General features: G+C 37.2%; 1 protein-coding gene across 6 annotated transcripts in view; it reads right to left on the bottom strand.

Moving 5' to 3' along the window:
- LOC128864934 (piezo-type mechanosensitive ion channel component) overlaps window positions 1-27,943 on the bottom strand; it is a 167,495-nt gene that overhangs the window by 39,226 nt on the left and 100,326 nt on the right. For 5 of the 6 annotated variants that reach the window (XM_054104709.1, XM_054104712.1, XM_054104711.1 and 2 more), the window contains 10 exons: window positions 27,289-27,480; window positions 24,307-24,504; window positions 23,270-23,820; window positions 22,800-23,178; window positions 17,969-18,142; window positions 17,388-17,886; window positions 14,595-15,381; window positions 14,337-14,494; window positions 5,867-5,923; window positions 616-678 (listed from right to left, as the gene is read on the bottom strand). In XM_054104709.1, the coding sequence (XP_053960684.1) occupies window positions 616-678; window positions 5,867-5,923; window positions 14,337-14,494; window positions 14,595-15,381; window positions 17,388-17,886; window positions 17,969-18,142; window positions 22,800-23,178; window positions 23,270-23,820; window positions 24,307-24,504; window positions 27,289-27,480 (3,058 nt within the window). The remainder of the gene's footprint in view (window positions 1-615; window positions 679-5,866; window positions 5,924-14,336; window positions 14,495-14,594; window positions 15,382-17,387; window positions 17,887-17,968; window positions 18,143-22,799; window positions 23,179-23,269; window positions 23,821-24,306; window positions 24,505-27,288; window positions 27,481-27,943) is intronic. The other variant, XM_054104710.1, reaches the window with a different exon arrangement.

Genomic DNA, 27,943 nt, shown 5'->3' on the forward strand with positions numbered 1-27,943 from the left:
TGTAAGTATGGTTAGAATCGCTTAATTAATACCTTAAAAAAGCAATGAACCAGGCTTGCTGCTTATGAGAGACTGGTAAGTATGTAAAGCTGTGTAAAAATTATATGATATTTATATATTTATTTGTAAGAAAGTGTAACTCACAACACCAAATTATAAAATTTACGATTAGCCTTTTACACTTTTGTTTCACTTCAGCAGCCTTTAAAAATATTTGTGGGAAATGCTTTTAGACCTGTTTTTAGTAAATATGGTAACTACATTATGCATTGTATGTATGTAGTAGTAAGTCGATCAAAAGCCGCGCTCACGAAATCACCGTTTTTAAAGCGGCTGGTGGGCCTTAGTAAATTATGTTGGTGTGCAAGAATAGTAGTTTAGATTGTGACAGCCACTGCTAGGGAAGTTATTTCATAAGAAAAAAAGTTTTTAATTCAAAACTACGATTTTGTTAGTTTAAATGCGCAACAACCAATTGCAGGAGTTTAGTATTTTGCCTTGCAGTACTTCGCTGTTTGCTGTTTTAATTTTCAATTGTATTTAACTTTTCACATCAACCAAAATTATTTCAGTATTCAACAAAAAAAAGTAGGGAAAACAGGAACGTAATTAAACCTTTTTTATGTGGCAGCCTTAATTGTTCAACGACAACAGGACCTACAGGCGCATCGGGCGCATCTAAGAAAACAAAAATATGCAAAATAAAACTTTTTTAATTTGATAGAAAAAGTGTGATATTTTTAGTAAATACAAACAAGCTTCAAAATGGGGAGTAATGCAAAGAACTGTTGCGATGTGATAGAAAAAATATATAAACCTGAAATAAGTAAATTGGATGTTTAAAATTAATGTTAATGATAATCTAAATTTTAGCTGCGTATAAAGAGTCATAATGCACATACACCCCGCGACACAAGGATAGCACAAGTGTAAAAATGAACAGGAATTTTTAACAGCTTCAAACTTGTACTTTATTCTAGTAAAATTTAATAAGCTACAAAACTACATATCGAAAATTGTTCTGAAAATTATAATTAAAAACCGTCCAATACGGATGAAAAGTTTGTGAATTTTTCTAATTTTTGTGCAAAGTTTGAAACTTGGATTTGTGTGTGGTTTGTTAGATAATGAACTATATTTTTATAAAAAAATAGTGAACATTAAAAAAAGGTAAAAATGACGAACTTGGTCAAAATATTGATATGCTATCATTTGTCGTGGGCTGTACATACTTCCATAGAATTTAAATTTTTTTATGAATACATGTTTAAGATAAAACTCACTTAAGGTAAGTTTACATAGACTACCTTAAGATTCCTTAGGTTTATAAGGGGCTTATAATATTTACATTCACATAAAACTACATAATCTACTTTTTCGAACTTAACTCTCAATCCGTAATTAACAAGCGAAATTATCCATATTAAATTTCTCTCCCGAAACCCTGATTATAAAGATACTTTTTTCAGCACAACCCTGTATTTTCTGTGTTATTGATAATTCTTATTACGAATGTAGGGAGAAACGTCAAGGTAAAAACTAAATAAAATGTACGTTTCATTAGTAAAATTGAGTTTGGTAAGAAGGCTGGAGTTTCTAGCATCATTGCGTAGAAACCAGCGGCAAAAATGCAATTGTGCCTGATGATCAAACTTATTTATGGCCTGTACTCATTGTGCATGGTACGAATAAAGTAGCTGCTTGCGGAGGTTTTTCCAAACAAGAGGATATTCTCCTATGCGCTCTCCATGCTAGAGTTTTATTTTCTGTTCTATGAGTTAATACCGACCTTTATGTTCCAGATAAACAGCACTATTTGTTTAATGATCTAAAATCAAGTAGTCTTTGGTGAATTCCACCAAGCATACGATGTGAAAGAATCTGGAATCTTGGATATATATACGAGTATATATATATATTTGGCGCGTACACCCTTTTTAGGTGTTTGGCCGAGCTCCTCCTCCTATTTGTGGATTGCGTGATGATGTTGTTCCACAAATGGAGGGACCTACAGTTTCAAGCCGACTCCGAACGGCAGATATTTTTTTATAAGGAGCTTTTTCATGGCAGAAATACACTCGTTGATTTGCCATTGCCTGCCGAGTGGCGATCGCTATTAGAAAAAAACTTTTCTTTATTTTTGGTTTTTCACTGAGATTCGAACCTACGTTCTCTCTGTGAATTCCGAATGGTAGTCACGCACCAACCCACTCGGCTACGGCGGCCGATATGGATTGGATATGCTTTAGCATAAAGACGTTGCGATTCGGCGGGAGTCCCGCACATGAAATGCATGTCGGTTGATGCTGCTTTAGGATAAAACTTCATAGTAGATTAAAACCTGTCAAATTGTTGGATTTGACATTGTCTCGAATGGGAAATAAAATACTTAAAACTCTTATTTATGGGTGGTGCATCTACTAATTTCATTGGTTTATGAGAATCTCTCCATACAAAGTTGCCATTGCTCAGTTAGCAACGAAGCAACATGAGAGAAGATTGTGATGATTTCTTTTCGAATATTACTAACACAATCTTATTGCCAGCCAAAACCAGCTCGATAGTTTCACACGCTCGCCCAATCAATCGTTGTTCAGATGGCAACGAAATGTCATTGGTTGAGTTGCTATTTAGCAGACCGTTATTATTCTCTCAGTGCATTTGGCAGAATCAGCTGATGGGCTGACGTCATTTGGTATTTGTTTACAAAAAAACCAAGATTGTGTTAGTGATATACATACGTCAAGAAATCAGTACAGTCTTCGCTCATGTTGCTTCGTTGTTATCTGAACAACGATTTATTGGACGAGTGTGTGAATACATGTGAAATGATCGTACAGAATTCGGCTAACGAATCCCAAAGTGACGTGACAGCCAAAGTTCCTCTCTCAATTTTCTTTTTCACCATAGTTAAAGAGCAAACCTGGTAAATCTATTATGCTTGGGTATGTAAGAGAGCTCACCTTTGAAATCTTTTCACCATGCTTGAAAATGAGTAATTTTAGGGGTAAGTAGTGGTTAGAGCAAGTGTATGCATCCGAACTTAATAATCTATTTTTTTACGTGAATCATAATTTGGTATTTTTTTTCGTATCAAAGGCAACGCTTGGCCAAAATATGGGAGCAATGGATTTTATTTTATAGTATTCCGTTCATGTTTGAGATGGAGTTGAGAATATGAAACTAGTGCAACGGTAAGTTTAGATGCATTTGAGAACTAACATTTGAGATTTGAAGAAGTGGTTAGTTATCAAATGCTTCTCAAGTTGAGATCTAACAAATGTTTATTGGGTAGTATAAGTGCAATGATAAGAAATATTTATGAAAAAAAAAATTTTAATTTTCTTGTTGTCTACTTTGAATACGCACTTCACACATTGAGTGCGCCATGTCAAATGTTTTTGTACAACACCCAATACTTCCTGGGGTGCCACGCCGCGCGAAACATTCATGCAATTTCTAAGCCACGCCTTATAGTTATTATGATTTTTTCAATAAAATGAAATCTTTATATCACAATGATTTATTTTCAATTTTACAGAACTAATAACGCCCAAAGTGACTAATTAAATGAATTCAACTCTTTAAATTAAGTTTTAGTTAGTTGTGCGTAGTCTGTAAGGCTCTATAAAACCAAAATAATTAAATAAAGGTTTGCAAAAAATATTGGTCCAATTTCTATAGCGTTATGATGATAATTATTGTTCTGTTATGATTGCGTCATACAGGGTCAATGTCGTATAAAAACATGTGATAAATATATACTACATTCACCCTGCCTAGGCTACGGTGAACATTTTCGTAAAATCCGATTGGCACTTAATGTGTAAAGCGAGTAGTCATATATGTACGGCTGAATGAAATATAAATATTTTTAATGTAAACTGGATTATGGCTGCTTTTAAAAATATGTAACAAGGATGCCAATTTTTTCGATTTCTATGATTCCGGGTTTTTCGGGACTAGTCGCGATATTTAGATACCTATTATATTATTTTGGAACAACTTAAACGGAAAAACCTGCATCAATATAAATATAATAAATAAATGGATTTAAATATCCTTTTTTTATTTAATGTGAAAATATCTCAATAATAGCAAAACAAAAAACAGTAGTAAAGCTTGTAGGAGCTTAATAATACTTTAGTGTAACTTTAACTACCTTAAGATCGAAAAAAGATCGATGAAAAAACAGGTAAACCATTATATTTGTGCGACGAATTGAAAATTTTAAATATTTTGTTTTTTTAATTGCTTTTTCATGTTTTCCTAAAACTAAAAAAAAACCACATAACTCAAAGCTCCAAACTTTGTATAAAATTCACAACAATTTATCAGATTAAAAAAAAAACTTATCAATCAAAATGTTCAACTTTTTAATCAGAACCTTTAGAAAACTTCCAGGTATGCAGTTTCATAACGAATTCAATTTTAGTATAATAAAGCGTAAGTTTTAAGTCGCTCAAAAATCGCGTTGATTTAAAAATAATTTGTTTGTTGAGGATTTTCTCCCATAGCACTGAAAAAAGACATTTAAATGAATTACCAGAGAGCAGAAGATATCCTAACAAAAACTGATGTACGCTTAATAAAAAATAAATTAAAAGAAAAACTGTTTTGATAGCTTATATAAATTTGATGTTACAACTATTTTCGCCCAACCAATATTTTTTGTGTCAATTCTTATGCGGAAGAAGAACATCTTAGCGAAAAAAATTGTAAAAAATCAACGAGCATTTCGAGCCACTGAATAATGGATTATAAGACTGCATACCAAAAATTTTTTTCTAGATTCTGAATAATACGCCTTTTGTTTTAATTTGTTAAATTTGCTTTGAGCTATATTATTTTTGTTTTAGAAATATACACTTTATATATCACTATACTTTTTAAATATTAAAAAAAAAAATACAAAAACAAAAAAATTTTAAAATTTAGTAGTTCGTCGCATTTAATTTTGCACACAAGTCGCTTTTTATATTAAAAAGAAAACAAACAAAAACTTTCAAACATATCCATATTTGCTAAAAAAGTTAAGATCAGTGTTGCTTTTTTGCTATAAACGCGTATTTTTCTGTCTTTAGTTCATATGCTTCATAAGAAATTACAAATTGTTGACAAATAATCACGGAATCTTTCCACACTTAATTCTTAGTTGGACACCTTTTTTAAAACCTTTGCTTGAGCACCCGGGTCCGAACTTGTTGCGTCCTGTTCGAGGATCTTTTTTAAGGATTTTATCTAAATCCATAGAAAATACAATTGTAGGAAGCTACCTGGGAGTTCAAGTCGTTAGCTATATCAGAAATATGTTAAAATCCACAGTCGAAAAAGTCAGGTCATCAGATTCGGATGCCCAACGGAGGTTTAAAAATTACAAGATCCCGAAATCTCGGGATTAACATCCCTAATATGTACATATATTTATAGAAAAATAGTTAATACTACATATATTTATTTTAAGGACATTGTAGGTATTTTTATAAAATAAAATAAGCAGGCAAAATTCATAGGTAGAAGCAATGAAACTAAAACTAAAATACACACAAATATACGAGTATACGAGTATAAAAAATCTAGAGGAAGAAAAAACTAACTTAAACGAGATGAACGGGTAGGCATGTAGATATGTATTGCAAGACAGTTTTTAAATATACATATAACAATAAAGGGTATTTGAGTAGCTCAAAGAAGCAAGTCAATAGGATTGAAAGGTAAGCGATCTGTGCATATAAACAAATATGTAAGACTAAACTCCAACTAAATAATAAATACATCACATAATCAGGGAAACAGATAACAAATTAATCACTTAAAATGAATATATAATCATACTATAAGAGTATAAAAACACAATTGATTTTACCAGGTCCGTGTAACTTAATCTCTTTCCGTTTGTGCGGTTTGCTTGGAGCACCATGTTCTAGAAATATTCAAAAATCAAAGAGAATTGAAGAAGAAAAAATAAAAGTAATAAGCAGAATAATAAATAAAATACAAAGCGTAAATAAATGTACGGACAATTATGCTGGAAAGCAAAACAAAATGTGCTGGCAATAATAAAAGTCAACTACTGAAGCCAGGCTTATTACAAGGTGGCGCGTCACATATGTATGTATGCCTACTAAAAATTCAGCCTCCGATGCGGAGGACATAAGTAATTTTATTGTAAGTAAATATACGTTATTTAAAAATAATTTATAGTTTAATGTGTGTTTATTTAAAATTTGAAAAAAATGTAAGATTCAAATTTAAGCTTCACTAACAATCAGCTGTAATAGATAGAATAAAAATCATCACCCAGAACAACACGTTTCACTTGCATACGTCACACACTAAACTTGAACTACAGCATTTGGCAATGCTTTTTATTTATTTACAAATTTCTTTGTATGTACATTTATACATTTGTTCTTGTTAGTTTGAAGAAAGTGAAATAAAAAGACGTTAGAAAATTTATTTTTTCAAGAATACTACTTTTGTGTTATTTACAAAACGCAGTGCATTGAGTTTTCCTTTTTTTTTTGAAATAGCTACATTTTTATTGTCTCCACATACATCATTATATAAAATTTTTAAAATTGCTTCTACACAATTACATATATCACAGAAAAATTGAAATGCTTAGAAGAGAAGATGAGAAAATATGTATTAATATCCAAATACATTGTCCATGCAGCGTAGTATCGACTGGTTCACACATCAGCGAATCCAAATAATAGGCCGTACCAATGGGTCCCCAACTATGCGGGCGTGCTTTGGCGCGTTGAGAGACGGCTTCGCGCGCCCACGATACATTGCTGTAGCGCCGGTTGCCATCCTGCAGCATGCTCTGCTCATCCACTGGGTATGTGGCGTTGCCCAGGCTGAGGTGACGACGATGCAGCGACTTCTGACGCATGGTGACAGGTACCTCCACCGAAGGCTTGACATCGAAATTAGGTTTATTTATTGGAAACGTACTATGTGAAAGGAGTGCGATCCCATGATAAGTGATACAAGTATTTTTATATTGTTTTTATTGGGTTGAGTAGGGTGAGAAGTAAACTGAAAAACCCTTGAAATAATTACATAATTTGAGATATATGCAATATTGAAAATTGTACAGATTTTTTGAAGTGAAATATCTTCCGTTTCTCGTTAACATTTTCATTAATTGTTTTAAAATTTTTTTGAATCAAATATACTTTTTAAACAACATTTTTTTGCGTAAAAGTTTTAAATATTTTGGTGACTACACCACACTGGCAGGGCGTAATAAACTGCTGCAACAGCAACATCAACAACTGCTTAAGCAAAGCATACTTCTCCGTATACTACGTCCATTCGCAACTCGATCGAAGAGTCGCTTTGAACATTAGGGTGTGTTTTCAAAACATAAAACAATATGTCTGAAAAATTTGTATTAAACAACTAGCGAAAACCCGCCCGTTCCGCTGGTCGTCATTATAAAACCCTAGATTAATTAATTAAATTAAGCCGAAAAATACTGTGTGTTTTTTATAAAAACTCTCGCGCATGAAAAATAATGAAAGAAGTTTTGAATAGTAGCAGCAATTAAAAAACGTTTGATGTGATTTACTTTATTACTTTATTTATTGTAATGCTCTTTGGTATACAATATTCTTCGTTTTTCCATGCGTTGTTGAATAAATGAACAATACCGATGGCTTACCAACTCTTGAGCATGAAACATAAGTTTGGCCATGAGAAAAACATGGGTATTCTAAATCAATACCACAAATTGATAAAGTTTGGCCTTGTGACTTATTAATAGTAATCGCGAATGCAAGGCGAACAGGAAATTGAAGACATTTGAATTCAAACGGCATATCCGATGGTATCATTGTTATTCGCGGTATTAAAACGTCTTCACCAGAGTATTTTCCATTCAAAATTGTTGCTTCAATGACGTTATTCATCAATCTCTTAACTGTTAATCGAATGCCATTACATAGTCGTAGTTGATTTATGTTTCTCAACATAATAATCGGTGCTCCTATTTTCAAGTTTAGCATGTGCATAGATGCGCTCCCCTTTACACATAAACAACAACATCAATCGTATGATACATACACTTCGTCGTGTACGAAAAAGCGGAGAAGGAGAAGAGAACTGTTCTATTCCCCTCCGCTTTAACCCAGCTATGTGTTCAGGAGCAAATGACTTTTTTGCGTGAAGTCTGATATAAAATAAGTTCTATTTACTCTTTTTAAATTTATATAAACTTTTCCAGGCGAAATAAAAAAACTGACATATATTTGCTTCAACCGTATATTTGTGAGTACACAGGTAATACGTAAATGTATGAATGATATAGGTAATATTTCATATTAGCATAACCTTTCTGCGAAAAATTAAGGAAACGATCACCAATCACGCCGGCAATGATACAATGATTTTTTCACTATAACTGACTTCAGATTAACGTTTATATAATAAGCGTATATGTAACATTTTACAATTTTTTTAGAATTTTTTTTTTAATTTTTATTAATAAGTGGTCTTCCTCTTCCCTTCCTCTTCCTTTTCCTGTAGCTATTCCTTTTCCTCTTCCATCTCCAGGTCCATCTCCTTTCTTTATCCCGGAAACGGGCAGTAAAAATTACTTCACTTAAAAGCTTTCATCAACAGCTTCCATCTGATACCCATATTGTACAAACACATCCAAGGGTACCTTGGTCCACCTTTTCGGCTATATCTCGAGACCCTGGTCCCTCAGAGATCTAAAAAATACCCTGTATTAAAGCACTCATCAGTAGCTTTCATTTGATACCCACAATGTAAAAACACATCCCCGCGTCCTCGTTTTGGCCTTCGGCTGCGCCACCTGGTGGCGAGTGGAATCAATAAGCTTATTATACTAACCATCACTGTGGAAATATATATATATATAGATATATATATATATATACACGACCAAAATGTATTCAATTCTAATGAATGCTATGTGCGGTACAAAAAATACGTGCGGCAAATAGCAAAAACACACTCATTTAACCGACGCACCGCACACACACGCGTTATCGGATTTCAACCAAACTTCACAGAAACCTTTGCCAAAGCAGCACCAACAATGTGTGAAACTTTCATTGTTTTCCTTACACGCGTTGCTGAGATTACCCCGGACAAATGCACACTTTTTTTCGGCTTAATTTTTATATATATAGATTTTTTTAACTTATCCTAAACAAGTGAAAAAAGAAAAATTATCAAAACTTAAAAAGAAGCGAAGATATTTATATTCAAAAAAATCCGCTCCCTAGATTTCAACATTGAATAAATCTCAATATGACTACATTTTTTTAGTTGCTTTTATTCATATTCTTATACTCAAGTCTTATTTGTATTCAAGCCAATTTCGAATTTTAAAGACAATGTCCAAAACACTTGAATCACTTGACACGGAGAGCGAGAGAGCTAGATTGGGTTACAAGCGAAAATGTAGTTGACCAAGAGGTTGTGAAGTGGAGTAAACATATTTAAACCTCTAATTGGACTAAATACAAGGTGGTACAAAACTAATCATCCAATTTTGTTTCTGAATACAATTTTTAATAAATAACAAAAATATTTTCAGTTCTGGAAATCTTTATTTTGATCCTTACGCACTTCATTGCTTGTTTTTTTGTATAGTGCAGCTGTCTAGTTCAAAAGCCTCAAATATAATTGATGTACGATTCTATTTGCAAAAATTATAAATTTGCCGAGAGGGTGATTCATTTAACACCACATTGTAAAATATTGTTATTGTTGTAACACTAAAAACAGCCATTAATTTTGGTCAATCCAATTTGCATGCCCCGGTTGTTGTACGAACGTAAGCGGCAATAAAGGCTTCGTGAGCCATTTAAATTGTTTTCGAGAAAACGGAATAAAGGCCGTATACAACTCTGTGTTTTTCCTACGAAGTATGTACTTATACTACAACGACAATATTCCAAGGGCACTACAGTAATTTTAACTGATTAGTAATTTTTTTTCATTGCAGCTTTTGTCAGAAGTTTATTGAAGGCTTTCATTGCAAGCAATTTTTATGTAGCGGGTCTCAGTACCAGATCTGAGCATGCTTTATTTAAGGTCAAGTTTATATAGTGAACTGGTTGATACTTAATACAGCAACGCATATTCCGTTGGGCCCTTATATTAGATTGACTTATGCTTGTTTATCTTTATTTTTGAGAATGATTTGTTAATTCGTAATTGAAAAAGGGGTTTAATAATAATTACTGGATTATTGCGATATCTTTTGATGTGCATCTGTGCTTTCGATAATTTTCCATCATTGCTGGATTAGTTTTGTAAAAATGCTGACTCAGTGCAGGCTTGTTTCAGTGGCATTGCTTTGCTTTGATTTACTTTGAAAGCTCCTATGGCCAAATGTAAACTTTAGATGCGCCAACGCATGAAATTGAAATTGAGCCACTCGAAACTTTAAAGCGCTTCAAATGCGTGTAGCAAAACTGTAATTCGGACAACTTTCAAGGCAAGCAGAAACGTCTAAAGAAAAAGTTAAGAAAATGGACACTAGCAAGGAAAAAAGGCCGAGCTCTTTTTCCTATTTGTGCAGTGCTGGTCCACAAATGGAGGGACCTACAGATTTAAGCCGACTCCGAACGACAAATATTTTTATGAGGACCTTTTGGACCTTTTGGCAGAAATAATCGGAGGCTCGCCATTGGTTGCCAAGTGGCGACCGCTATTAGAAAAAACTTCTTCTATAATTTTGCTGTTTTTATCTGCTTTTCCATTCCAAAACAAGTAATAAATCAACTTCGAAATCATATCAAAAGAAGTATAAATTAAATATTTTTGGTTAGCTGCTTTTCAGGTTCTATTAGGGGCACTACAACCCTGCACATATCCTATATATGTAAATTTGTCAACCACATTTTTCGGGTGTCCCAGTCTCATATGAATTTGAAAGCCTACTTCATCAGCAGGATCAGTATTTTCATCTGGCGCGCATTGTACTGAAACAGTTTCATTCCAAGACACAACATTAACCGATGATTGACGACGATGCCGACCCGGGTTGGCGCCGCCGTCTGTAATCAAATTCGAAGAGATAACCGAACTACCACCACTAACATTCACATTGAGGCTGCAAGAGTGTGGTACGGGAACCATTAAAGTGTGCAACAAAGTGGGCTGCTGAATCGAGTCCTAGAGAAGCACAAATAAATATATAAAAATACACCAACCAGGAGTAGCAGAAACAAGATATGCTGTTACATAAGTTGGTGGTGAGAAGACCTCATTCGAAGCATCAGAATCCTCTTCACGTATGGTCGCTGCCAGATCGGAATTGGGTCCAGAGCCAAACGACATTCGCTGCACGTCGAGAAACCCATCTAGAGGAATGGTGGTTCGATCCGAGCTCGGTGTGGTCGGCTTTGATATTGACAGTGAGATAATTGAATTTATTTTTGATTTCGATAAACGTAAATTTGTAAAAGCCACTTACCTGCGTATGCGGTTGTATATCTATTTGAGGTAAGCGCAAACGCACAACGTCAGTAATATTTTCGGCGAGCGCATGCTCGGTGTTCTCACTTTGCGAGCGCACATCAGCATAGTCAGCAGCAACCTCTGAACCATCATAATCGACGCATTCAATGCGTATCTTATGTTGTACCGTATCATTATCGATAAGTTGAACGCACTCCTCAGTACTGGCATCACTCGCAGTGCGATCGCGCCGATTAGTGCTTTGGCTGCTACTGCTGCTGTGCGCTGGCGAGGTAGAACTAGATTCGCTGGTTCGGTCGTCTTCGTCGGGTGTATGATACCCGGAGCCTTGGCAGGAGGTGAAACTGCTTTCGTGCGCCAATGGCGCAACGTGAAGCGTTGGTTTCATCTCAGTTTCATTAGTGGATGGAACTGCTTTTGCATAGATTATTTAGTTGGGTTGTTGGTGTTAGTGTGTTTGCGTATCCAAGTTGTGTGTAGGGTACTAGTTTTATATTCTTATATTATATATTCCAGTAAATTGGTGAAATCAAACTCAGTTGCGATATGACACATTTTTCGTACAAAAATAATTTTGAAAAATGCACTTAACGCACAAAATAAGAAACATGAAAAATTCACTTTTTGCACAAAATAAGAAATAAAAAATAATTCACGCAAAAGTAGACACGAAAATACGTCACTACCGAAAAATATCGAGGCTCAAACTGATAAGAAAAACCGCTGAAATGTCACTTAAGAACATTGGGCATAGAATAATTTTGTGGTCCATGCCATTCTTAAATGTACACAATAATCGAAGATACCTTACGCAACTATCAATAAATAATACAGCCTTCTAGTGCTTAAAGCGTGTGAGCGGATTTTCTTTCAAAACAAATTAAAATTAACAATAAAATTGCCATCAAAAATAAATTAAATAAAAAACAAAGGAGTTTGTAGTTTCACTTTCACGTATGTCATGAGCCCACAGTATTTAGCGACTGCGACACTTTGCCTACTTATAATAAAGGTAGTCTTAAGGCCAACCTTGTCTTACTTTGTTTTGTCTCAAAAATTAAGACGCTGAGCGAGTAAGTCACCATACCCATGTTAATGCAGTCAGTTTTGTAGTAATAGCATAAGACATTCTCCACAAATTCTTGGACAATGTTGCTCAAGTAAAATATAAATCCATTTCACGTTAGCCACATTACATATATATATATATATATAATTACCGTTTACACCCTTTTTAGATGTTAGGCCGAGCTCTTTTTCCTATTTGTGGTGTGCGTCTTGGTGTTGTTCCACAAATGGAGGGACCTACAGTTTTAAGCCGCCTCCGAACGACAGATATTTTTTATGAGGCAGAAATACACTCGGAGGTTTGTCATTGCCTGCCGAGGGGTGACCGCTAATCTTCATTTTGGTGTTTCACGGAGATTCGAACTTACGTTCTCGCGTAGCATTGGACGCCGTAAATTTAGTCGTCGAGGCATTGATGTTAAGTGGTTTAACGCCTTTGAGCAGCTCGAGTGCAGAGCCATAGTAGTATAGCATAATTTTCCACAGAGCTACGTAATCTTGTACTTGAGTTTCATTATGATTTTTTCAGACACTAGAGAGTTTCCTGCATAGCGGAAGGATAGAAGTGCGGCAAGAAACAAGCTAATGCTTTGAACAAAACTTTGAAAGTGTGTAGAGGTTGCGGTATAATACAATGAACTGGATATTAACAGATCTTTTAAGCTACGAAATTGCTCTGGTATTTACCATCTTAAACCTTAGTTATAAGAAATGGCGTCTACTTCTACGTCTACTACTAATATTAAACGGAAGCTAAGCCCGTGGTCCGAAAAATCCGTATATCCACAGTCAGATTCAAAGCCTGTTGTAAATTGCGAAGGAGCTGCAAAAAGCACAAGTCGTTTCTACTAAACCAGCAGATATTTCAAAATGAGTCCCATAAGCGACATGAATACTTTAGGCAGGTATCGAATTTGTGCAGATCCTCTTTTAGATTGGTATGAGCTGTGTGAGAATTATGCCCAAAGCTGGCGTCTGTCATTATCTGGAACCAATGCAAGTTTTCTAAGCTACTGCAAGGAAAGAACTCAGACACATTTGTATTGTTGCTGCAGCCTTCTCCAACCCCATCGTAACATCTCATTCCCCGGGCCAATCATTCGTTGGTCTCAATGATCACAATTGATAGGCAATTCAATCTAAATTATTCCTAACACTGATTGTTTGTTCGTCATTCCCATCAGATGTCTCAACTCAAAGTTCAAGCGAGCGAACGGTCTTCTTCAGTTCGAGCAGAGTACACTGGTGTGTAGCACATGCGAAGAGATGTGTGGATTTTTGTGGACCGTTTTCGCATGCTGAGCAGACGATGTCTGCAAGGTTCAGCTCTAGCCTATCTACTGTGTAAGAATTGTGTTATGTATTTATCTATTGGTTATTTTCTAAAATTGAGGGCAACGGGAGGTGAGCAGTGTTCTATGATGAAAGAATTATTTATTGATCGTTCATGGACATGATTTGTAACAAATGCATATAAAATCTCACATACCGTGTATTTGGCTCTTCCGTTTTTACATTAACGGAATTTTCAAATAAAATTTTCTGAGCATGAACTTTGAAGCAAATTTACATATTGCAAAAAAAAAAAAACTATCCGTCACAGCTTTTTCACCATTAAAAATTGAGTAGCCGCATGTGCTTTCCAAAAATTGCACAAGCATATAAAAAAAACACTCATTTCGATAGAAGACTTCTCCTTTTTCAAAATTAAAAAAAAAAAATGTTTATCTTATGCATTATAGCCATGCTACATAAATATTTATGGTGTAAATTTAATTTTCGAAACTGCAACTTACCATCGAAATGTGTGGGCTTATCAATCGGTTTAAGCATCTTTTGTTGTGTTGCACGTATACGCTCCATCTTCCGTTTGATCTTGACCAAAATTTCATTTTCGTGTTGTTGTCGATGTTCGATTTGTTTCTGACGTAAGTCCTCAATAATATCAGCGCCTCTATAAATTTTTTAAAAGCGGTTTAAAATTAAATTATAAACATCAATTAGAAATTCTGTATATTAATAAAACAAAAACATTTCTCCTTTCACTAACTCACCTCGTCGCCAATATACTATTCGCTTTCGTGTCGATGATCATGTGGCAGAAGTAATGAGATTTGAATATACGCATTTGGAGTATCAGAAATGCGAAGCATATCGTATCCCACATTAGAATTGTTGATTTATTCACCTCCGGGCATTCACCACCTTCGCTGTCTTTTAGTGCTTCATCTTCGCTTATCTGAGTCCGGAAGTAGCAGCCAATGCCCAGTAAGTGTACAAGCCAGCAGCAGTGCTTTGTCAGATCTTCCAAGAATAGACAACCCATCATTTCGAGACAAGTTTTCACAACTATATTGAAAACATTATAAGCGAGTAACCATCGCCAACGGTTGATTATTTGACGTATGGGACGTAGATAGAAATCGGAACCCTCCCACAAGAATATGAAAGCTCCAATTAGATAACCCAAAGTGAGAAAATCACGCATATTCGTGCCAGCCAAAAAGACAGTGGCCAGTGTAATCCAAAAGAAGCCACACAGTATGGCATACATGAAAATATCCAAATAGTTACGTACATGCGATAGGAAGTCATTTGTGGGATTATCAAACGGCACACGACCCAAATTCTCAATATCTTTGACCACATTTCGATTCGAGCCACCGGCATAACTGTCACCGGAACTTTCTTCGATATTGTAAACACGCTTTTGACACGTTACCATCAACAATAGAATGAAATCGAAAATCAATTTTCTCGTGTGATCGTAGTGCAGATTACCAGGTAATAGCAGCCAACCTTGGATGGGTGTTGAGAACCGAGAATTGTGCCAAGGGTATTCTGAAATGTGTAGATAGAGATTAAGTTATATCACAATTGAAAAATTCTATGCTATAATATATTAAATTGATTCTCTATGGCTAGCACATTTGAAAAAATCCTATACTGAACTAGAAACATATGCCTGCGCTCATTTTATATATTATATATAAAGGGTGATCAGATTGGAGGTACTTTTTCCAATAGGGGTTTTTGACAGATCAAGCGTGATTACTGTCAAACGAAATACATAATTTTTTTCAGTATTCATCAACATTTCATCATGGGAAGACTTACTCCTCAACAACGTATACAAATCGTAATTGTATTACGAAAATCGACGCTCTGTGGCTTTCGCGCACTCAGGCCAACTTATGGGATTCAGTGATGAGATCCATTTTCGGCTTAATGGCTACGTCAGTATGCGAAATTCCTGTATTTGAGCGGAAGAGCGACCCGAAGCCATTCAAGAACAGCCATTACATCTATTGATATCAACCGTTTGGTGCGGCCTATAGGCTGGAGGTATCATTGGCACATATTTTTTCAAAGACGAGGCTGGCGCAAAGGTGAATGGGAATGGCTATCGCGCTATAATGAACACTGTTTTGAAGGCGGAAATCGAAGCTTGTGATCTCCACAATATTTGTCTCTATCAATGAAGGCGGAAAGCGAAGCCTGTGATCTCCACAATATTTGGTTCTATCAATGAAGGCGGAAATCGAAGCCTGTGATCTCCACAATATTTGGTTCTATCAAGACGGCGCTACTTGCCATACAGCCTGTGAAACAATGGATTTACTGTGTCGTCGTTTCGGTGATTGTGTGATATCACACCTTTGGACTTTTATTCGTGGGGGCTGTGGGGGTATGTAAAGTCTAAATGCTTTGTCCATAAACCATCTTCGATTGAGGCATTGGAAGCCACCAATACTAAACTGATTCACGAGATACCGATTGAAGTCCTCCAGCGTGTCATTCAAAATTGGTGTTTACAGATGGCCGAAATACGGCGCAGTTGCGACGAAAATTTGAAAGGGATTGAAGGAATCTTTAAAAAATGAGTGTCACGACGAATGGTTCTAAAAAAATAATAAAGATTGTGCAATCAATTTGAATTTTCATTGTTTTATTTTCATTTCAAATCCGATATCTCTAAATTGATCAATTGAATCAATTGAAAAATTAAAATTAGCTACATTTGACTGCCCATGTGGACCAGAACATCGATGATTGAATTTTCTTCGTTCTTATCGTTAGTCCCATTAGGTTTTTTCTGCAATTATCGCAGCTTCAAAACAGGCACTTAAAAGCGATTCTTCTCCGATCATTTCTATGCCAAATCGGGACTGTAGATGATTCTTATGAGAAGAGCTTTTATAGTCGAAATACACTTAGAGATTTTACTGTTTGAAAGATATTCGACACCAGACGACTTTTGCTATATTCGTTGAAACTCCACTTTACTTCGAGTCAGCCATACTTAGGACAAGTGTGGGAGCCGAATGTAGCGGGGGTGCTACCTGTACGTCAGGGTGTAATCGCTTCGAACTTATTTATTTCAGCTTAATAGCCCATATGGCCTGATATCACACACCAATTTGGTGCGGCTATCTACTCTTTATTAACCCTGCAGAAAATACGACTGGCTGGTTTTTGTTGAAGCAGCGCCGTAAGCCTTGTGGCAGTGAGTGAGACACGCACCATAAATGTATAGAGAATAATTTGATAATTAAATTTCCTTCGTTAAAATTTCATATCTAAAAATTTTTTAATAAAATAAGTAGTATGCAGAAAGATATGTAAGCCCCCTTACAAGTGAAAAAAAAGTTCCATGGTACTATAACTGGGGGTATCACTGGCATTTGTACTTTGAGAACAGCCACTAGTTTATGTATAATAATAAATATATATGCATATGTAAATGCACACTTTTTTTCTCAAATGCCAACTGCAGTTGCCTTTTGTCAACAAATATTATTAATAAATTAGTGTTATAAATAAAATAAACTATTTGTGTAACATACCCAGACAGAGGCTTGGCGGTAATCCGAGCAACACCAAGTATTGTACAAATATGCTCAATGCAATGAACATCTGAAATATGCCCCATACTGAGCTACGTCTCTTCCGACTGAACATCAATAGCACGGCTAACCAAATAACATAACAAAATGCTACAATATCCTGCCGGAAGGCAATTGTGGTGACCAACATTATCAATGAGATTTCTTGGCCAAACTTGTAAAAGCCATAGTTAAAGAGATATTGTATCATTGATTTGAGGTTTGTTTCGGCTTTGGCACGATTCGTACTAGGGAAGAGTACTTTGGCTTGACCCTTTCCTGTGTGCCCGTAGATAGCGCGCATTTGGAATTGCCTTAAACTGACGACAGCGTGCAACGTCACAACGATCATGTAAATAATATACATTTTTATAAGACCAATCAGACCATTTGTAGTTTCGTCGGCTTTCTGCAGACCGAACCACACCGCGCTATTGCCGTGAGTGACGTTTTCGTTCTCCTAAAATTTAAGATTATAAACAAAACAAAATTGATGAATTTCGTATGGTCAGTTATTGTGACATAACACTTTTCATACTTACGCATTTTACGTCGTAATCCTCATGTGATATATAGCCAATTTGATAGATCATTTTTGCTAATATTATAATGGACACAACGAATGAGATGATGCGGCTGATAAATATTTGTATAGAGCTTCGTGTTATGCAACCCAGAACGCACAGCGCTACGAATATGACGTGGATAACACAGACCTGGAAGAATGAAAATCGGTTAATTTATATAAACACACTTGTATTTAGACAATTCTTTATGATTTTTCTGAGACAAATTTAATATTATAATTTATAATGAATTTTAAGTTATAGCTTTATTCGACTATAAAAACCTAACAATTTACTGCTAAACAGGCGAAAAGAGATAAGCTGAATTAAGTTGTGTGGTAGAAAGGTCAAAGAATCATAACTGAAGTGGTTACAAGATTGATATATTAATTAAGTCATTTTAAAAATAGTTTGAAAAATTGCCAGACGCACAGAGTTATGTCGTATTTGAAATATGTCTAGTGTACCGTATCCCACCCCCAAACTCTCGTCACAGGAGCAATCCCTTGCAGCACGTTTGCTCCGAATACTGGCGTCGAACCCAACCCTGTTGCATCTGCCACAAACTCCACCTCGGTTAGGTGCAATCAGTGCAACGGGTGGTGCCATCTTAAGACCTCTTCAGGCCTGTCAGACCAGGGTCCCTCGGAACCTGACAACAGTCCAGTGCAATGCTTGCAATGGCTGGTGCCACTTTCGGAGGTGCTCTGGCCTTCGCACCACCTGTGAGTGGACACGCGACTTCGTTGCCCCCTGCTGCAGAGCTCTGCACCCGTAACCGCCCTCTGCGGCGCGGCCGTCCGTCAATGTTAGGCCACAGCAACTCTTGCGGAATGCACAGCAGGACCAACGCAGACCACACCACGCATCCCTCACCCCCCCGAGTTACGATCACACTCCCGAGGAGTTTTAAACTCTTGCAACTGAACTGTAACGGACTTACGAGTAAGATTGACGATATAGTCGACTTAATGAGCCGACATGGTATCAAGATAGCTGCGGTCCAAGAGATAAAACTGCACGCTAGTTCCCCCCTGCTCACCAGGGACGGCTACAACGTGCACAGAAAGGATCGCGAGCGAGACGACGGTGGAGGCCTAGCGTTCATAGGTCCACCATACAGAGCAGTATCGTATCATCGATGAAGGCATCGACCGCAGGGACAGCACCTTAGAATGTCAAGGGAATGCCGAGCTCGAAATCTATAATAGGTATTTACATACCCCCTGTCACCTGCTGCCCGGCAGCATACCACTCTGATATTGGTGCGCTCATCAGGGGTGAAAACCGATTGGTAGTAGGTGACTTTAATGCGCATCACGATCTTTGGCATTCAAGCCTGCCATATGATCGTAGGGGACAGCTATTGACAGAGCAGATAGACGACTCGACCTTCAGCACTGTAATCGACGACGCCCCCACCAGGGTAGTGGGCAATTGCAGCAGCTCGCCTGACATCACAATTCCTAGCGCAGGTCTGATAAATAGCATAACCTGGCGACCTATGATATCGCTTGCATCATACCACTTGCCCATTATCCTCTCGATCGAGAAACCTGCCGACTTTGTTTTCGGGGATCATCGGTTATACATCAACTTCAACAGCTGTTCTTGCGAACGAGCGTGATCGCCTACGCCAGGCCGATCCAGGGGATCCTCGAATAAAGGATCTCAATTCCGAGATACGGCAACTGGTAACCCAACATATGCGGAACAAGTGGGAAGAGCATTTGAAGTCCTGCAACTTCACTTCTGGTGTGAGCAAGCTCTGGTCCACCGTAAGGTCCCTGTCGAAGCACGAAGCACAATGACAAGGTGGATATCACCTTCAACGGTCGTGCTTCGTCACACTCGAAGAGATGCGCGAGCTATTTTAGCCGGCAATTTATTCTGCATCCCCCGGCCGACAGATCCAAACGTAGTCCTGCCAGACGTCTGCACAAACTGACATGCAACAGTGCGCCACTTGCTTTCTCCAGCGATGAGGTTCAGGGGGCACTCAAACACATGAAACCATCTAAAGCCATTGGCCCTGACGGACTAAACATGCTGATGTTGAAAAAGCTGGGCCCATTGGAAGTAGAATATCCCATCAAAGTCTTCAACTTGTATATGGCCACTCTCATCATTCCTGATAAGTGGAAATTAGGGAGAATGGTGGGAAACCCGCCAACCAAGGAGATTCTTATCGCCCAAAAACTCTCCTTTCCCCAGTAGTGAAGACTCTTGAGGCCCTTCTACTCCCACTCTTTACGAAACACCTGACCCCAGCCTCACACCAGCATGGTTTCCGAAGAGTGATTAGCACCACCACAGCACTCACCGTCATTAACACTCAGATAAACGGCGGACTCAGCCAAAACCGACCCTGCGAGAGGACTGTCCTAGTAGCGTTGGATCTAAAAAAGGCTTTCGATACAGTGAGCCACGCCACGCTATTAGATGACATTTTACAGTCGACACTCCCGCCAGGGCTGAAGAGGTGGACCGCGAACTACCTGAGTGGTCGTCATTCGTCGGTGATATTTCGATACCAAACATCTAAACAGAGGAAACTAAAGCAAGGTGTACCGCAGGGTGGTGTCCTTCCACCCTTGATTTTCAATTTCTATATTTCGAAACTCCCCCAGCCGCCAGCGGGAGTCTCCCTGGTCTCATACGACGACAACTGCACGATAATGGCGTCGGAAAATGACATTGATGGCCTATGCTTCAAGGTAAACGACTACCTCGCCAGCTTTTCTCGCTTCTTCACTGTGAGCAATTTACAACTCTCCCCCACTAAATCCACGATGACCCTTTTCAAAGGAGGTCAAGCTACAACTCAAGGTGAAAGTCGATGATACAAAAAATTCCGACGGTTAACAACCCCAAAATATTGGGAGTTACCCTTGACAGCTTGCTCTCTTTCTCAGCGCATACAACCGCTATTCCAACTAAAGGACAGAATCGCAACAAGGTTCTCAAGTCGCTTGTCGAATTTTAAAGCAATAGGCCGACCGATTCTAAACTATGCTGTGCCTGTCTGGTCGCCAGGAACCAGTGATTCGCAGTGGACGAAGCTTCAGACCTGCCAAAACACTGCATTAAGGACCGCGACAGGATGTCTTTTGATGTCACCAATACAACATCTACATGATGAGGCCCTTATGATGCCTGTTAAGGAGCATAACAAGTGGCTTAGTAAGCAGTATCTGCTAGGGTGTTACCGCAGGCCTCACCCATGCAGACACCTGCTCGAGCCTGAGCCAGGCACATGAGGAGGCATTTCCTCAACTACGCGGACGAGATCTTAGACAAAACAAACAGACAGCTACTGGATCAGTACAGACAGGCCATAAACGACATTCATCGGGAGACTCTCACCACCTTCTTAAGCTCCCGACTCCTGAATGCCGTTATCGGAGTCAAATCACCACCAATCGCAGACGAAGAGCTCCAACTTCCCCGAGAGTCACGCGCAACCTTGGCACAATTACGTTCTGGATACTGTACCAGGTTAAACTCCTACTTATCCAGAATCGACCCCGACATACTAAATATATGTCCAGCTTGTGAAGGCACCCCGCACCACACTAACCACCTTTTCACATGCCCCATTAAAGCCACTCATCTAACACCCCTCTCCCTCTGGACCCAACCCGTCGAAACAGCTAGTTTCTTGGGCCTACCGTTAGATGAGCTAGACGAAGACGACCGGTGATTACCCTACACTGGCAGGGCAAAGGTACTGCTACAACAACAACAACATGTCAATACCATCAACTTCACCAGTTCTTACAGTTCCCGGTGCGACTCGCTTTCGCAATGACTATTAACAAAGCACAAGGACAATCGTTACAAGTGTGTGGATTAAATTTGGAGAATCCATGCTTCTCACATGGACAGCCCTATGTGGCTTACTCACGTGTCGGAAAGCCTTCTGATTTATTCGTCTACGCACCAGATGGAAAACAAGAAATATTGTGTATCCCACAGCACTTCAATAAACATCGAATTGAAACTAAACTTTGTAATGTCACAATTTTTTCGAAATAAACAAAGTCAATAGAATGGTTTACAATGAATTGAATATTTGTGTGCTGATTTTTCTTTAAAGTTATTTTTCTTAAATTTATTTTAGTTGTTGGCGTAGCAACGCGCGCCGGGTACAGCTAGTTTTATATATAAATTAGTTTTCTCCATTTTTCAAAATTAATTGCTTAACCAGCGATTTCTTGGCCCTACATATGGGAAAGCTTTCTTTTCATGTTCGCTGTAGCTCTTCCTTTTTTATTATTTATTATTATAAGTATGCTTTGATTATTGATTATTATTAATATGTTTATTTTGTGTAATTTGTATACACAACAACAATAATTCGTTTGTTTAATTCAAACTTAGATATAACGATAAGATAACAACAAAATACAAGGAAGCTTGAAATACGAAGAACCAGTTTAAATCTAAAGCTTGAGCTATTCATAGCAATATGATCGTTTCAACAATAGGCGAATTTGGAGCTGAAACTTGAATTCAGTAGCTTGAGCTGAGCTGTCTCCTTTCAACTCAGAGTTGAAGCTCACATTTATGCACTGCATTCGTGAACCGTTTTGAATAGACAATTTATTTCCATTTCATACAGGATCTGCTAGGCGCTGTATTAATTGAAACAAATATTTCGAAGAAACAAATCGAGTTTCGGAATCTTACTGCGTTTTACATAAATAATAATTCACATAGTATTTAGAGTTCACTTTTCAAAGCAACAAATTTTCAACATAATTAACGTACATCTCAAAGTTAATTCAAATTTTCATATTCTTACCTGACTAACGGCACACACAAAGGCTGTCACATAAACGGCTTTAATAATGTGTAATTCCAAGAAGCGCCAGAACAATTTCTTGGAAACTATAAAATAATGCCTGGTAATATTGCGTAAACGTTTTAGGGATGAAACCAACAATTTCGTAGCATCATTACTAATTCCGTCGGATTTAGATTCCTTTCTATCATCAACTTGGTTTTGGCTATCTCTTTCTTCATGTGACTCAGCAGTTACTTCACGCTCTTGTAGCGATTCTATGAAACGACGATGAAAATAATGCACTTGAATGACTGTTAGTACAACGATTAGTGTTGGTGAGACCAGATGCAGGAAAAGGTCTTTGGTTTTGTAACGCTCCAGTCCGATGTCGTTTTGTCTGAGAAAGAAAATATAATATAAATGCAAATTATTTCATTATGGCATATAAATTATTATATTTTATATGCCCCCACTTGTTTCATACTCACAGGGTTTGTGATATATTCAAATACTCATACCAATATTGATCGAATTTGTCGAATTGATAGGTATAAATAAGAATCAGCATGGACATGGCGTAGAAGATGATGAATAGCCAAAAGCCATACATCACCTTAACCCACACCTTCGATGATGATTGGAAGACGAGTAAGAAGAAGAGAAATAGCGCCATGTAGCATATGCGAAAGCCGGTCATAAATTTGCCAGTCATAGCGCACAAGAAGATCACCAAAACTAACATCCAAATCCATAAGCGGACCAAGAGATTTTTGACGATATCACCGATTTTCTTAAGAAATTTCGATGTATGTTTGCGTGCCGATTCAACGGAGGTTTCTGAATCGATAGTTTCGAGTGCCATTGCGAGCGGTGTTCTATGCTTATTACGCTTTTCCTCAGATTTCTCTTGGAAAAACTGTCTTGATGTAACCCAAAACATAAGTAGAAAAAGAGTCTTCACAATTAGTGCCACACACGGATGTGTGCCATGGTCTTGTGGACGCTCGAGGCCGATTTGCTGTAAATTGATGCCAGCGGTCTGCGGGAGGAAAAAATGGAAACAAATTTAGTAATGCAGAAGTAATAGGTAAAAGCAAATTGTATGAAAAATATTAAATATGAGCGATTCCATGTCTAGTGATTCATGGCCTGAAATTTTTCTCAAAATTGATTTATTTGTAGGCTTTTTAAGAGTAAACTGAATAAAACTTCGGAAAAACTTTTATAATTTTGAGGTTCACTAAATATTGAAAATTTTTATAATTTATTATTTATATAATTTTTGTAATTAGGTTAAAATATATGTACTTTTCAAAAAATGTGTTTGGTTCAACAAATAACAAATTCACAATTTTCCACATTGAACAAATCTGTAAATTATTGAACTTTTCTCAAATCTTTCTTTCAGTTTACTTCTAATTATACTCGAGCTTAAAAATATACCCATTTTCAGATAAATCTAAGACCATGCCGGTACATATTTGGATCACTTGACATGGAATCGCTCAAATATCAATTTGCTTACGTCAACTTTGGAGGGTAATTCGTCGTTTTTCAGGTTCATGCCATAAATGTATTGGGCTATCAGTAGTAATTCAGCATAACACACGATAAAGGGGCTGGAACGCATCATGGCTTTACGCTGATTGGGAATCATCCAGAGTATGTTGGCCCACAGTAACAGGACGAATGTCAGCCAACTGTGATAGACGATGGACCAAGTCTAGAAGCACAGAAAACAATAAAAAATATATGAAAATGAAATGTGAAATATAAGAATAATAATAATTCAAAATTGCAGTATCGAATTTAATACTGGTTTGGTTTTTTATACCGGAATGTGTTTCCAAAAACCTTAGGTCAGACGAATAGAGTAGATCAGCAGTGGACTAACATAGATCATTGATCTGCTCACAGGCCCTAATCTGATGCAAAACTTATCTTCCAGAATGCAATATTTCTCAATAAGACAAAGAACGTAGAACCAAGGTAGTTAAGTGGGTGCAGGTCGAGCTCTACTTTCGAAAAATATAACAAAATATAAATCGGTGAAGATGTCAGCATTCTTATCAGTAATTAGGTTTTGATTTGAATGTTTCGTCTTATACGCATTCGCATGGATGCTCTCATTCGTATTAAGATTTGCATTCATATACGCATGCGCAATTAAGAATTTAGTTACAACTTGGCACTTGGCAAAAATCTTCACGTGTAAAAAGGGGATCCTTCTTTACTTCAATTAGTTGAAGTCGTAGTTTGTTTTGTGTTTAATGCATTGTTTTCGAAACAACTGTTGTAGTGACGTCCTGAAAAATTTGGATGAGTCGGTAGTCACAAAAGTTACCTGTATACATATATGAGTACGATCTCGAGACCCGCAAACAAACGCAGAAATGGAAACGCAGGAAAAGTTGAGCAGCGCCCGTTGAAAACGAGGATGTATACGTCGCGACTGAGGGCAAAGTTAAAGGTTTTTGTTTTGTTCGACATTTGCTTCTTGAAAAACGTTAAAATATTCCTGTTGAGCAGTAACAGTATAGTCTTATGTTGGCAGCCTGCAATGTCTGCAGAAGCGTATTTTCCGTGTGAGGCCCGAACTTGCTGATAGCGACTGGATCGCGCACTCCGACAACGCATAGGCTTATTCCTAGCCCATTGTGAAAGAGTTTTTGGTGAGGAACACATTTCAGCAGTGCCGCAGCCCTCGTTTAGTTCTGATATTACTTTAAAATAGAGTCGCGCCTCGAGACAACTCATTATGGGGGTGTGCAGGTAAACAAGATATCTGTAACCTTATCTATAGAGGAGGCTACTTACCTTGAAGGCTACTTTAGAAGCAGCTTTGAAATCGTTGTGTAGTGTTAAAGTGAAGTATTATTTTAGAAAATTTTGCTCGTAGCCTAATTGCCTTGATTTTATTGACAAATGCCGCAAGTGGCATCTGGACAAAAAAAATTTCCCTCCGCCCTAGTAACTATGCATACAGATAGGTGTATAGAGGGATAGTGAAACAATAGGCCTCGTCGATTCACCGAGCATTAGCAAGCGAATAGACGACGCAACTGCTTCAACTCATTATTTATAACGCTCACGCTTTGTATTCTCGTTCTCCTCAATGTTATTGTTGGTTGTGTCTAGACTAAAAACTAACAATTGCAATAGGACGCGAACATCAAAAGAGTATTCCGAAAGTTAAATCAACAAAAGTCTCAGTGTATAAACGCGGTTTAATGAATCTCGCTTGAAAGAGAGTGTGAAAATTCAGTGAATGGCTCGGAAATATTGTGATTTGTGGAACTAAGCCAACTAATGAAAACGAAGTAACGCGTGTTTAATTGTGAAAGCAGAAATGAATATATAGGTTCCGCCATATAAAATTACGGAATGCTATAAAAAAGAAACTATTCAATATTTTTCCAAACTGTTTTTTTTATTTTGAAGTACAATCCTTCCGGTTAATGATGGAACACAACTTCATTCATATGGCTGCCTCGGCTAGCCATGAACCATCCCATCAAACGATATCAGAATTTCGGCTGATAATGCGATCTTCGAAGACAGTGCGCAAAAGATTGATCGTAGCATTCGCTGTGTGGCAAGTAGCGCCATCTTGTTGGAACCAAATGCCACCAATGTCCTCCTCTTCAATTTCTCGGAACAAAAATTCGTTCAACATGGCCTGGTAACGCGCTCCGCACATACGCTTCATTCGGTGCTTTTCTTCTTCCCATTGCCGTACGTAATTTTCGTACACATTCTGCAACATTACCATGATTTTCAAAGTAATGTCGCAATATTTCCCAGCGTTCTTTGAGCGTATACACAACCATTTTCGTTCAGCGGAAGAATAAAACTAATTTTCTCTCAAATCAGATGACAGCCAAGTGTTACCATTCTTCAAATAATACCTAGTTCAAATCCGTAACGATAGATGGCGGGCCCTGTAGAACCTCCAAATGCAGTTTTTTTGCGTTTTTATACGGATGGCGCCGTGGCAAAAATGTTGTGTATAATTTCTTGTGTTTGGTAGTTTCTATTGCTTTCGCTTACTCTTCCTCTTCACAAAAAAATAATTCCCCTTACTTTTGTTTGTTTATTCATGGAGCTGATGACACAGCGAATTCGGCAGAAGCAACCTTATATTCCATCATCCCTGAGGTGCATACTCGCTAGCGGCAAATCTTGCTCAATAACTTTCTTGTTGCTTACACATGCAAATTTTTCGTCAAGTGAGCAGAGCCCGAACATAGCGAGCAGAGAAGTGGCGAATCGAAGGCACCTAATATTGTGAATAATGTTAAGTTTTTGTTGTGAGATAATCGATAACTCATGAATACCTCCATTTTCAGTCCAGAAGATAGGACTGAAGAAATAATTGAGCCCGCCCTTGAGCTTAAAAAAAAAATATTAATACAAAACCAATTTTTGCTGTGAATGATTTTCCTCAAAACAATTTTTCTAGATCTAAAAATGTAATATTCGTATGAAGATATTTTTTCAAACTCACCATCATTGAGATATTTGTGAAAATGTAGCTATTTTGGTATATAAACTGGCCAATGCTTATAAAGCCGTAGCATATCTGATCACATATTGTATTGGTAAAAATATCGGCCGATTGGGGCGACAACCGCGTTTCCAGTGCAATTTCATCGCTTGAAACCTCTCTGGCATCACTTTTGCGTAACCGCTTCACCAGCTGATAGATGAATTGGATGAGAAAATAAAAACAATAATTAATTTCATTTAATATTAATTCGAAGAAACATCTGAAATGCAATAGAACAAGCAGTTAGACCATAGACAAAGGGGATTACAATTTAATAAACGCTCATTAACAAACACAATGAAAATATTAATTAGTGAACCATTGGAGAAAGGCATTAGACAATTAGACAAAATGGATGAAATCAATGAGCAGATGAAATCAGCTGAGAAGAACGTTATGAAAGAATGTTAATTAATAATATTTCCCGCGTCAGTGAAAAAATTAGCGTAAAGCACAACTTTCATTTTTTACTGAACTATATAAGTAGGAAAATAGAACAGTTTAAAAAATATTTATTAGGAAACATGAAATAATTACTAAATAGTTATAATTGGTAACTTCTACTTAGAAATGTATGTACAAATATTAATCCGACACCAACCCAGAGAAAAAA

This window comes from Anastrepha ludens, chromosome 5, assembly GCF_028408465.1.
Source record: "Anastrepha ludens isolate Willacy chromosome 5, idAnaLude1.1, whole genome shotgun sequence".
In the NCBI taxonomy this organism is placed as follows: Eukaryota; Metazoa; Arthropoda; class Insecta; order Diptera; family Tephritidae; genus Anastrepha; species Anastrepha ludens.